This window comes from Cherax quadricarinatus, chromosome 3, assembly GCF_038502225.1.
Source record: "Cherax quadricarinatus isolate ZL_2023a chromosome 3, ASM3850222v1, whole genome shotgun sequence".
NCBI lineage: Eukaryota > Metazoa > Arthropoda > Malacostraca > Decapoda > Parastacidae > Cherax > Cherax quadricarinatus.
The window spans coordinates 72,254,190-72,267,908 of NC_091294.1; the positions used below are offsets into that span (position 1 = coordinate 72,254,190).

The 13,719-nt window shown below is 35.9% G+C and overlaps 1 protein-coding gene across 2 annotated transcripts in view; it reads right to left on the reverse strand.

Annotated features, from left to right (window-relative positions):
- Window positions 1-291: 291 nt before the first annotated feature.
- LOC128705787 (ladderlectin) overlaps window positions 292-13,719 on the reverse strand; it is an 86,070-nt gene continuing 72,642 nt past the window's right edge. For both annotated transcript variants that reach the window (XM_070092444.1, XM_070092435.1), the window contains exon 6: window positions 292-7,572. In XM_070092444.1, the coding sequence (XP_069948545.1) occupies window positions 7,331-7,572 (242 nt within the window). In that variant the 3' untranslated portion in view covers window positions 292-7,330. The remainder of the gene's footprint in view (window positions 7,573-13,719) is intronic.

A 13,719-nucleotide genomic window follows, 5' to 3' on the forward strand; every position in this document is an offset into this window, starting at 1 on the left:
GTATATAAGTTATGGTAAACTTTAGAAAGATTAATAGGCTCCCTCTCGAGGATTATAACATTGAGCTGTGGGTGGGAGAGGCTAATTTTTTGGTAGTAGTTATCTCATCGTCTCCATTATGGAGGTGCTTGGAGGTGAGTTAATGGCGTTGTTTATTCCCACTGAGTATTTTTAGAAATAGCTGACAAATGTGTTAACAATCTTTTATGCTGGTGGTGGAGAAAGGCGTGGTGGAGAAAGGCGTGGTGGAGAGAGCTGGAGGTGGAGAAGTGTTTTACTCAAACTAATCCGTAAACTTGTAAATCATTTATTGTTTAAAATATTTCTTTTAAGAGATTTTACTGATCCAACTTAGAGTTTGTAAAAATTCCAAGAATGCCCTTCTGAAGAGTGAAAAAGCTATTTTAAGAGATATGCTCATCCCTATGTTGAGGAAGATAGTCATGCAACGAGCTTACGTTAACTACGTGCAGAAATGAGGCATGTGGAGGAGTTATGAAATTCCGTCAATACCACATCAGAGAAACGTAAGTCATCTTCTTTACTTTGTAATAACGTCTTAAGATTACTAATTGTGTGTTTGAAATGTTTAACATATATATAGTTTGTAAAATACCATGTACATATTTTTTCGTTTTTTTAAAATACCTTTTACATATATTTGTTTGTATTCGTAATATACCTTGTATGTATAAACTTGTATATTTTTCTAATATTTTCTTTGTGCTTACCAGCATAATTATTTGACATTTGTATAAGTCGTTGTATCATTTTACCTTCAGATTTCACTAACGTCCCATATCTTTTGTCGTACCACAAGATTCCACTTAGCGGTGTTATGATGTGTTGCAAAATTAGTGAATGTTAAAATTTCTATTCTTGCAGATGGATAGATTGGTGGAGGGATAGTATTTGTCACTGAAGTTGATCTAACTCTCTCCCATGGTATCTTTTCACAGTGGTACCTCTAATACAATAGATTCTTATCAGGGTTACCCAGCTCGCTTCAGAACATCACAACACCTCAACTATCGTCTAGAGTCACCTCACCCAGGATCATCTGACCGAGCTGATTCACCCATCACACCTCACTTGGACTCCTCACCCACCCAGAGAGGATTCACCTGCTGACAGTGTGAGTGATCCCGTTCCACAAATAGTAGATTTTATGAAAAATTTTAGGGGGAGGCACACAATTAGGAAATATAGAGTACCAAAGTTGTATGAGCGGGACTTGGGGATGTATTTACATAATTAAAGGTATTAATTTTTAGAGTATTTTCTTAGAATGGCTTATATAATCCATCTTCTTTCACATTATCGTAAAAACGATAAGAAGGAACAGTTCAGTGTCAAGACAGAGAAATTTGTTCATTTACCAAGCCAAATTTATTACTTAACCAACCTAGTGATTTCGGTTACCAAATTCTCGAAATTGTTGAAAATGAAGTATATTACTTTTGGTATAAAAGTGGTTCGTTTGTTGTATACAGACACAGATTCTTACATATTCGGTATGAAATATACGGATTTGCACACTGAGCTGAAGAGGGAACCATTGGTGTCGTATATGGATTTCTCTAATTACCCCAGAAATCATTCATTGTATGAAAATAGTTGGGAGAATATTGTCAATATATGAAACAAACTCAAAGAAATTAAAAAAAAAGTGTTGCATTTAAGCAGCAACTTGCAACAAAGGCAGAATCCATGAAAAAGAATAGTTGCTTGACAAGAAATTCATGAACGAGTTGATTGTGACTAAAGCCTTGGTAATTAGTAGGGATGAAAAAGAATGGGGAAGGATGTAAATGGGTTAAAAAGGTGTGGAGAAAAGAAGAGGAGGAGTTTGAAGAATTAGTGGTTCATACACTCTTGATTTTTCTTGGTGATCGTTTTGTGGTTTAAATTTTAAAATATGAAATTTATATAGAATGCATAATGCATTGCCCAGTGTTCATACACATGTATACATGCATACTCATACAGTAAATGCGTATATACATTTTTCCATGAAATGGGGTACCTGCTGTGGAAGCTTGCAGTCCAAAGGCGTGTACTGCCTGGAACTCGATAGGCATAGTCTTCTTCCTCCAGCAGGCTCAAAGTTCTGTCTTCGGTGGTCTTTATTGTATTCACATGTTCACGTATTCAGAAATGTTAAAACAGTGATAGAGTTATCATTTATAAATGCAGACTGGTTCAGGTGTTATCCAAGTACCTTCATCTCCTGGCAGAGCACTTGGGAAGTCATCCTTGTGACTGCAGCATCTCACTGTTGTTGCAGTGTTAAATCATTTGTGCGGTGGTTCATGGATCACATAGTTGTGCTGTTAATTGGCTGGGGTAGGTTTTCTTCGTAAGAAAAGAAGAGGTCGTGGATATCATACAGCAGTAGGAGTTTCTTGAGCTTGTGGAGTCTGATGTTGACTGCGTCAATCTCGAACAAAACATGAAGTTCCTCCAATCGAACTCTCAGACGAATGTCAAAGAATTAGCAGTAGGAACATGCATAAATATTCGCCAATCGGGCAACACATCTAGTAGAGGTGTTGTCTGATCTTTACTGTGACCAAGTAGAGTCGAAACATTTGGAAAAGACGGGCTGCTTACTGCATTTACTTAGTCAGTGACATTACCAGCCTGACAGTTTCGTAACCTCCCAACAATTCTCAACCAAAGGTGAATTTGTGCAAATATTATGCTTGGGGCATCTGTAAGCATGGAATAACAGGGGAAAAAAATGGGACATGCAACTTTGAGCATCCCAAAAAATGTAGCGACCTCCTGTCTAAAGGAGTGTGTCGTTCTTCTTCCTGTACTTTCTTTCACCCAAAAATGTGCCACTCCTCGGTCCTCCAGAAGCAGTGTTACAACATCGACTGCCCTGCATACCATCTAAAAGGGACCAGGAGGCACAGATCCCACAAGACAAACAATAGTAGCTACAACAACCCAACTCCAGGTGATTTTTTAGTGGCAGGAAACGAAAAAAGAAAATGGAAGGAAATAACAAAAATAGTCCACCACCTTGGAGCCTTGTTGGACTGGAGGCGCAGCCAGTGGCCACCCATCGCCCTCCAGAATTACAACTACTGATGCCAATAACAAAATCCCCCCAACAAACACAGAATACAACCTCGTTCATATTTGCTAATATACAGGGCCTTAAGCCATCCACCAACAACAAAATACCTTTTATCAGTGGACTTCTAGAGGAGTCTAATGCAATGTTTGCAGCCTTCACAGAGACTCACACAAAAGATCACTTTGACAGTGAAATATGGATAAGTGGCTACAACCTTTTTAGATGCGACAGAAAAAACAGGCAACAAGGGGGGGGGGGTTGGCCTGTATGTCAAAGAGTCCCTCATCTGCATGGAGTTGCTGAACACCACAAATGAGGTAGTTGAAGTTCTATCAATAAAGATCGAGAGCCAAAACCTAGTCATTGTGGTTGTATACAAGCCACCAGATGCAACCTCCCAACAGTTCAAGGAACAGCTACTGAAAATTGATTACTGTTTGGAAAGCCTTCCAGCTCCATCCCCAAACATCTTACTGCTTGGTGATTTCAACCTAAGGCATACAAAATGGAAGAATGTAGCAAATAATGTTATAGCTGAAACAATCCCCGGAGGTAGCGCAGATGAAAGGTCACACACACATGAGCTACTAAGTCTCTGCGAAAAACACACCTTAAGCCAGCAGATAGTGGAGCCAACAAGACTAGAAAACACACTTGACCTTATCTTCACAAATAATGGGGACCTGATAAGAGACATAAGAATGTCAAAAACAACTAATTCCGATCACAACCTAATCGAAGTCCAGACGTACATGCATAGGGGTCCTGATCAGCAGAATGCATGTACCTGTGAAGGTATCTTCACAAAATACAACTTCAACAACAAGAACATCAACTGGGACCAGGTAAACCATGTCCTAAACGAAACATGTTGGGAAGATGTCTTAAATGACATGGATCCAAACCAGTGCCTTGAAAGGATCAACTTCCTGGCAGCCGAAGCATGTTCTAGGCATATTCCCCTAAGAAAGAAGAAGAGCAGGAGTAAACTGGAGAGAGAAAGACGCTCCCTCTACAGAAAACGACGAAGAGTCACTGAGCTCCTCAGGAGTGCTAGAATATCTGATACACGAAAGGAGGCGCTGACCAGGGAAGTGGAAACTATCGAACTTAAGTTAAATGACTGTTACAGGAACCAGGAGAGGCAGGAGGAGCTTAAAGCTATTAGTGAAACTGAAAGAAATTCAAAATATTTCGTTTCATATGCCAAAAACAAGGCAAATACCACATCTAGTATCGGGCCCTTACTCAGACAGGATGGTACTTACACAGATGACAACAAGGAAATGAGTGAAATATTGAAATCCCAGTACGACTCTGTGTTTAGTGAACCACTAATCGGTTTGAGGATCGACGACCCAAATGATTTCTTCATGAATGAGCCTCAAAACTCCATAAATGTATGCCAGATTTCCGACATTACCCTAACTCCGATAGATTTCGAAAAAGCCATTGACAACATGCCTATGCACTCAGCTCCGGGCCCAGACTCGTGGAACTCTGTTTTCATTAAGAACTGCAAGAAACCCCTCTCGCGTGCCCTAAGTACACTATGGAGGAGGAGCTTGGACATGGGTGAAATTCCACAGTCACTTAAAACAACGGATATAGCCCCACTCCATAAAGGTGGCAGCAAAGCATTAGCTAAGAACTATGGACCAATAGCTCTGACGTCCCACATCATAAAAATCTTTGAAAGAGTGCTAAGAAGCAGGATTGCAAATCACCTGGATTCCCAAAATCTGCACAATCCAGGGCAACATGGGTTCAGGGCAGGTCGCTCCTGCCTCTCACAACTACTGGATCACTATGACATGGCCTTGGATGCACTGGAAGAAAATCAGAATGCAGATGTAATATACACAGACTTTGCAAAAGCATTTGACAAATGCGATCATGGCGTAATAGCCCATAAAATACGTGCTAAAGGAATAACTGGGAAAGTGGGGAGATGGATCTTCAACTTCCTAACAAATCTAACACAAAGAGTAGTGGTCAACAGAGTTAAATCGGAGGCTGCCATAGTGAAGAGCTCTGTTCCACAAGGCACAGTACTCTCCCCCATCTTATTCCTTATCCTCATATCAGACACAGACAGAGATATACACCACAGCACCGTATCATCCTTTGCGGATGATACTAGGATCTGCATGAGGCTGTCATCTGCTGAGGACGTGGTTAACCTCCAAGAAGATATAAACAAAGTTTTCCAGTGGGCAACGGTAAACAATATGATGTTCAATGAGGACAAATTCCAACTACTCCGTTATGGAAAACTGGAGGAGATAATAACTAGAACAGAGTATACTACTGACTCCGGCCATACAATAGAGCGGAAAAATAATGTAAGGGACCTGGAATTGGTAATGTCTGAGGATCTCACTTTCTAAGATCACAACAGTGCCACGATAGCACGTGCAAAGAAAATGATAGGATGGATAATGAGAACTTTCAAAACGAGAGATGCCAAGCCCATGATGATCCTTTTCAAATCACTTGTTCTCTCTAGGCTGGAATACTGCTGTGCATTAACATCTCCATTCAAAGCAGGTGAAATCGCAGATCTAGAGAGTGTACAGAGATCCTTTACTGCACGTATAAGTTCTGTCAAGCACCTTAACTACTGGGAACGCTTGGAAGCACTTGACTTGTACTCGTTGGAACGCAGGAGGGAGAGATATATCATAATCTACTTGGAAAATCTTGGAAGGAATGGTCCCAAATCTGCACACAGAAATCACTCCCTACGAAAGTAAAAGACTGGGCAGGCGATGCAAAATGCCCCCAATAAAAAGTAGGGGTGCCACTGGTACACTAAGAGAAAACACCATAAGTGTCCGGGGCCCAAAACTGTTCAACAGCCTCCCATCAAGCATTAGGGGAATTGCCAATAAACCCCTGGCTGCCTTCAAGAGAGAGCTGGACAGATACCTAAAGTCAGTGCCGGATCAGCCGGGCTGTGGCTCGTACGTCGGACTGCGTGCGGCCAGCAGTAACAGCCTAGTTGATCAGGCCCTGATCCATCGGGAGGCCTGGTCATGGACCGGGCCGCGGGGGCGTTGATCCCCGGAATAACCTCCAGGTAACCTCCAGGTAACCTCCAGGCAACCTCCAGGTAACCTCCAGGTAACCTCCAGGTAACCTATGATCTTAATCGTCGTCCTGAAAACAATAGGAATGCCTCTGATTGTAACTCCTCCATAATTCTATATAGTCATAGAGGAAGTGACATCAAATATTGCTGATCTGCTATTTGCAGGTTTGTAGTACAGCAGATGTAAATATTCATTCGCACTTGCCATTTTTTCTTTTAACTTATTGTTTGTCTTCTATATCCTGTTTACGTGTTTGCCATTTTATCAGCTTGGGAAGAGGATAAAATGTGTGTTACATAGTCAGTAATTGGGTGATGGTGTCTCTACATTCGAACTAAGAATGTAATTCAGGACTTACACAGGAACCCTGGGGCACTCTAGTTGTCGGATTGGGCTAGCTGACTCGTATCCTGTGAAAACGTTGAATGTGAACTCTTTGGAAAAGGAGCCAACCATGTCTTCTTAAGGGCGATGAAGCAACAAGTGAGGGAGGACCTGGAGGAAGCAAAAAAATACGGCAACTGGCTGAGGAAAACAAGAGGATTTGTAGTAATCCTCTCCTGATGAATTCTCAGGACAACTAAGTAAGATGGACAGTAGTTGGGAGTAAAGGAACGAAGCTGAAGATCAAGAGGAAGGATGGAAGATGGGAGCCACGAACACCTTAGCTATGCTCTAGGATGAATGCAGAGAGACCAACATAATGACCAGTGACGACGGTGAGACGACGGACTACACACCGAAATGCACCAGTGAAGGCAAGAATGTTGTTATTGTTAGGAATTCCCAGACAAAATTCATGGACAGGGCGTTTTGTCCTAGGGATAACAAAAGGAGGCAGAAGGTGTGTTTTCCTGTATCTGGGATACAGGATATTGTTAGCCGTCTTGACAACATTATGGAAGATACTGGAACCAATCATGTTATCACTGCAAAAGACAATGATGTCGGCAGGTGTAGGAGTGAGGATCTGATTAGCAGGTATAGGTCAACAAAAGACTGTATTAGCAGGAAGGGTGGGGAAGCACTCTGTGTTATATGATATTTTCCTGAGGACAGGACTTGGAAATGAATGATTGTCCAGGGCAATTGATATTCAGTCCTGTTTGGGTAAACATTTAGGACATTACATTACCATGCAGTGTGCTTATTGTTCACAAATTGCATTTTCGTGAAGTTCACACTCGATGTCACTGAAATAATAGTGAAGACCAGCATCAAGCATAAGACAGTTTTGCCTTTTTCCACCCTCTGGCATTTGGTCATTGTCACAGCCATAATTAGCCCAGTAAGGAGTTCCCATCTGAACATGTTCGTGGTCCACCCAAAGCCACACTCCTTCATGGTCTCTGTCTGTGCCGCCGATCCAAAAATGACGGCTAGGTAAACCTGAAATTGAGAGCATAATTGTGAACGTAAGTTGTAAAATGGTAAATTATTACCATAAAAAATTAATTTTGTTGCAAAACCACACACACACACACACACACACACACACACACACACACACACACACACACACACACACACACACACATATATATATATATATATATATATATATATATATATATATATATATATATATATATATATATATATATATATACATATATATATATATATATATATATATATATATATATATATATATATATATATATATATATATATATATATATATATATATATATATATGTCGTGCCGAATATGTAAAACTAGTTAATTAGCAAGAACTCATTTAAAATTAAGTCCTTTCTGAAGTTTTCTCTTATGCGTTTAAAGATATACTTTTTTCATTAATGTTAATGTAAAAAATTTTAATTTTGCACCAAAAGAATCTTAGAAAACTTACCTACCCTTATTATAACAAGAGCAATTTATTTTAGCCTAACCCAACTAAATATGTTTTAAATACGTTTACAGTAATTTAGTACTGAACAAACACAATCAAATATATTTCTTTCGTTAGGTTCAGAATTATTTTGGCGAAATTATTGCATACACAAATTTTCACTTGTCCTGTTTGGCAAGATGAGCGTTGCTATTTAAGCCAAGATGGCAAGTTCTGCCTATTCGGCACGAGAGCCACTATGCTACCCTGGAAGGATGGAAAGCAGATTGCCTGGGACTACACCTGTGCCGCCACATTGGCAGACACCTACTTACCATACTCCGTAGTGGAAGGGGGTGGAGCTACCAGCCACAGGGAGACCCAGAAGATCCGAAAATATGAAGACCTTCCCCCTTGCTATAGCTTCATTCCAATAGGGTCGGAGACCCTTGGAGCATGGGGCAAGTGTGCTCTAAAGTTCCTCAAAGAGCTGGGTGAAAAGCTCATCATAGAAACCAAGGACCACAGGGCGACCAGCTTCCTCTTTCAGAGACTCAGTGTTGCGATCCAGAGAGGAAATGCCTGCAGCATTCTGGGCAAGCGGCCGACCGCAGGGGAGCTGGACGAAGTATTCGAGATGTAGCTCTGAGTTACCTACGATGTTTTACTTTCTGTTGTATTTTTGTGAATGTTTGGCCAATGTATTTTGTCTTTAAATAAAACATACTTGAAATATAGAGGGTGGTAGGAGAAAAATCTCAAACAGCTTCAGGGAGAACCTTGAGTTTTCCCTGAAGCAAGTTTATTCTTTTCTCTGAGGATGAGGATCCCCAGAACAGTTCTAGAGGTGGTACCTCCCTATATTCACACATATATATATATATATATATATATATATATATATATATATATATATATATATATATACATATATTATTGTGACCACGAACGAGTGGTATTGATCAATAACAACACTGCACTAGCCAAGGACTCGAACTCATGCTGCTTTGGCCTTCCTGATCGTGGGCGAAAACACATTACGCCCTAATCCACTGGACCATATGGTCCAGCAGGAAAAGCAGCATGGGTTCGAGTGCTTGGCTAGTGCAGTGTTGTTATTTATATATATATATATATATATATATATATATATATATATATATATATATATATATATATATATATATATATAAATATATATATATATATATATATATATATATATATATATATATATATATATATGTGTGTGTGTGTGTGTGTGTGTGTGTGTATACATATATATATATATATATATATATATATATATATATATATATATATATATATATATATATATATATATATATATATATATATATATATATATATATATATATATATATATATATATATATATATATATATATATATATATATGTATATATATATATATATATATATATATATATATATATATATATATATATATATATATATATATATGTATATATATATATATATATATATATATATATATATATATATATGTGTGTGTGTGTGTGTGTGTGTGTGTGTGTGTGTGTGTGTATACATATATATATATATATATATATATATATATATATATATATATATATATATATATATATATATATATATATATATATACATATATATATATATATATATATATATATATATATATATATATATATATATGTATATATATATATATATACATATATACATATATATATATATATATATATATATATATATATATATAAATATATATATAGTGTATATATATATATATATATATATGCAATAAGATCACAGTAAACAGGTGATTTCAGAATATGCAAAACAACCACTCTGAAAGAATAGAGAAATTCCAAGCGATTTCGTGACTACTCACATTATCAAGGAACTATGAAAGTAAAGCATCCAAGGAAGCTATATAAGGGGTCTGGCCAACACCTCACTATCAGATCCCACAACGGTTAAACACCTGACGCGCGCCGGCCCAACTGGACAGGTCCTTTGCACAAGTCACCAACAAACTATTCTACCCAAGAAAGTTTAAAAATTATTATTTGTCCAGTGTATTATTAAATTCTTCCCAAATTCTATTAATTATAAATGGATCTAATTTATATAAAGCAAAGGAAATATTCATATTATTGTCAAAACTGCTTTTTATGAAACAAGATTCAATTATATTCCTGTCGACCATGGACTTGCTTGATACTACTTTCTCAACTTTTTGAAAATCAATTGGATGGTTAAAATCTCTTACATGAATAAATAGAGCATTGGAATCTTGTCCAGTTCTAATGCTATATTTATGTTGTTTTAATCTTAGTTCGAGATTTTTACCAGTTTGACCGTAATAAACTTTATCGCAAATTTTACAAGGAATCTTATAGACACATCCATCAGCATTTTGGGGGGAATTCTTTATCAAAAGTTTTTTTACTGTATCAAGATTTTTGAATACAACTTTAATATTAAAAGTCTTAAGAAGAGAAGGCATATCAACCAAGTTTTCATGGTAAGGGAGAACCAACATATTTTTAGTTGAATAAGGCTGGTTGTCCCTTTTTGGATTGTAAAAAGTATTTCTAGCAACTTTAAAAGATTTATCAATTACATTTCTTGGGTATTTTAAATCATTACCTATTTCATAAATTTTGGATATTTCCTCATCTATGAACTCAGGACTACAAATTCGTAAAGCTCTCAAAAACATTGATGAGAAAACAGACAGTTTGACTCTATCTTGATGCGAGGAATAATAGTGGACATAGGAACAGTTATTTGTAGGTTTTCTGTAAATTTTAAATTTGAATTCATTATTACCCTTAATAATTAAAACATTTAGAAAAGGCAATGAGTTATTTTCTTCAAACTCAACAGTAAAGTTTATAGAATGGGCTAAGCTATTTAATTTTCCAAAGAAATGGTGAATATCTACATTTTTGGGCATAAGACACAAAATATCATCAACATATCTGAACCATTTAGCTCTATTAGGGAGGATTGTGTTAAGCAACCTTGTTTCAAATAATTCCATGTATAGGTTACTAAGAACAGGTAAAAGAGGATTTCCCATTGCCATACCAAACTTCTGAGTGTAAAACTTATCATTAAATACAAATTTTGCATCAACAATGCAAAGTTTAATAAGTTTAATGATAGTAGGAACTGGCAATGGTAAATCATAGTTAACGAGTTCTTCAGATAAGAAACTTAATAAATCATCAACAGGAACTTTCGTAAACAAGGAAGTAACATCAAAACTAACCATGTTAAAATCATTTAAGTCAGTCAAGGAGCTTAATTTATCAGCCATGTCTATGTTGTTTTTAACATTAAAGTTAGAAATTTTGCCAACAATAGGTCTCAAAATATCAACAAGCCATTTGGGTAATTTATATGAAACTGACCCTATGGAGCTAATAATTGGTCTGACTGGATTCCCTGGCTTGTGTGTTTTTATTAGTCCATACATGTAAGGTAAAGATGGATTAGTGGAAGTAAATTGTTTGACTAATTCATCTTTGCCTTTCAGTAGAAGTTTTATTGTTTTATTGAAATTGCTGTTAACGGTTTCTAGGGGATTTTTCCTAAGTTTAGAATACGTTTCAGTATCATCTAAGAGATTATTCATTTTTTCTTGGTAATCATTTTCTTTCATAATTACTATTCCATTTATTTTGTCTGCTTTAGTAAGGCGCAAATTTTTATTGTTATTAAGTGTATCATAAGACTTAAAGAATCTTTGAGGGCAATTGGGATTGTTTGGTTTTAACATAGAGTTATATACCATTCCTTTACTAATATTAATTTCATCAGAGGATAAATCAGAAAATTTTTCAAAGTTACAAAAGGCTTTTGCAATTTCAACATTATTAAGTTTTTTTGAAGTTGCAAAACTTAGGCCAAAACCTAGAGCAGCAGTTGTATGTTTGTCTAAAATTTCATCTGATAAGTTAATTACAAAATTGTTATTAGCATGCTTTGTCCAATCACTATTTTCAATTAAAATCTCTAATTTTCTTTGTAGTTTGCTCTTGAGTTCATTACAAATTCTTCTGAGTTTATTATAGCAATGATCCAACATACTGTGTTTCCATTCTGATGGAATGGCCTGACTAAAAGAGTATTTTTTGTTTCTCAATATTTTGAATGCTTCCTTCTCCATCAGAATGGAAACACAGTATGTTGGATCATTGCTATAATAAACTCAGAAGAATTTGTAATGAACTCAAGAGCAAACTACAAAGAAAATTAGACATTTTAATTGAAAATAGTGATTGGACAAAGCATGCTAATAACAATTTTGTAATTAACTTATCAGATAAAATTTTAGACAAACATGCAACTGCTGCTCTAGGTTTTGGCCTAAGTTTTGCAACTTCAAAAAAACTTAATAATGTTGAAATTGCAAAAGCCTTTTGTAACTTTGAAAAATTTTCTGATTTATCCTCTCATGAAATTAATATTAGTAAAGGAATGGTATATAGCTCTATGTTAAAACCAAACAATCCCAATTGCCCTCAAAGATTCTTTAAGTCTTATGATACACTTAATAACAATAAAAATTTGCGCCTTACTAAAGCAGACAAAATAAATGGAATAGTAATTATGAAAGAAAATGATTACCAAGAAAAAATGAATAATCTCTTAGATGATACTGAAACGTATTCTAAACTTAGGAAAAATCCCCTAGAAACCGTTAACAGCAATTTCAATAAAACAATAAAACTTCTACTGAAAGGCAAAGATGAATTAATCAAACAATTTACTTAAATTAATCCATCTTTACCTTACATGTATGGACTAATAAAAACACACAAACCAGGGAATCCAGTCAGACCAATTATTAGCTCCATAGGATCAGTCTCATATAAATTATCCAAATGGCTTGTTGATATTTTGAGACCTATTGTTGGCAAAATTTCTAACTTTAATGTTAAAAACAACATAGACTTGGTTGATAAATTAAGCTCCTTGACTGACTTAAATGATTTCAACATGGTTAGTTTTGATGTTACTTCCTTGTTTACGAAAGTTCCTGTTGATGATTTATTAAGTTTCTTATCTGAAGAACTCGTTAACTATGATTTACCATTGCCAGTTCCTACTATCATTAAACTTATTAAACTTTGCATTGTTGATGCAAAATTTGTATTTAATGATAAGTTTTACACTCAGAAGTTTGGTATGGCAATGGGAAATCCTCTTTCACCTGTTCTTAGTAACCTATACATGGAATTTTTTGAAACAAGGTTGCTTAACACAATCCTCCCTAATAGAGCTAAATGGTTCAGATATGTTGATGATATTTTGTGTCTTATGTCCAAAAATGTAGATATTCACCATTTCCTTGGAAAATTAAATAGCTGAGCCCATTCTATAAACTTTACTGTTGAGTTTGAAGAAAATAACTCATTGCCTTTTCTAGATGTTTTAATTATTAAGGGTAATAATGAATTCAAATTTAAAATTTACAGAAAACCTACAAATAACTGTTCCTATGTCCACTATTATTCCTCGCATCAAGATAGAGTCAAACTGTCTGTTTTCTCATCAATGTTTTTGAGAGCTTTACGAATTTGTAGTCCTGAGTTCATAGATGAGGAAATATCCAAAATTTATGAAATAGGTAATGATTTAAAATACCCAAGAAATGTAATTGATAAATCTTTTAAAGT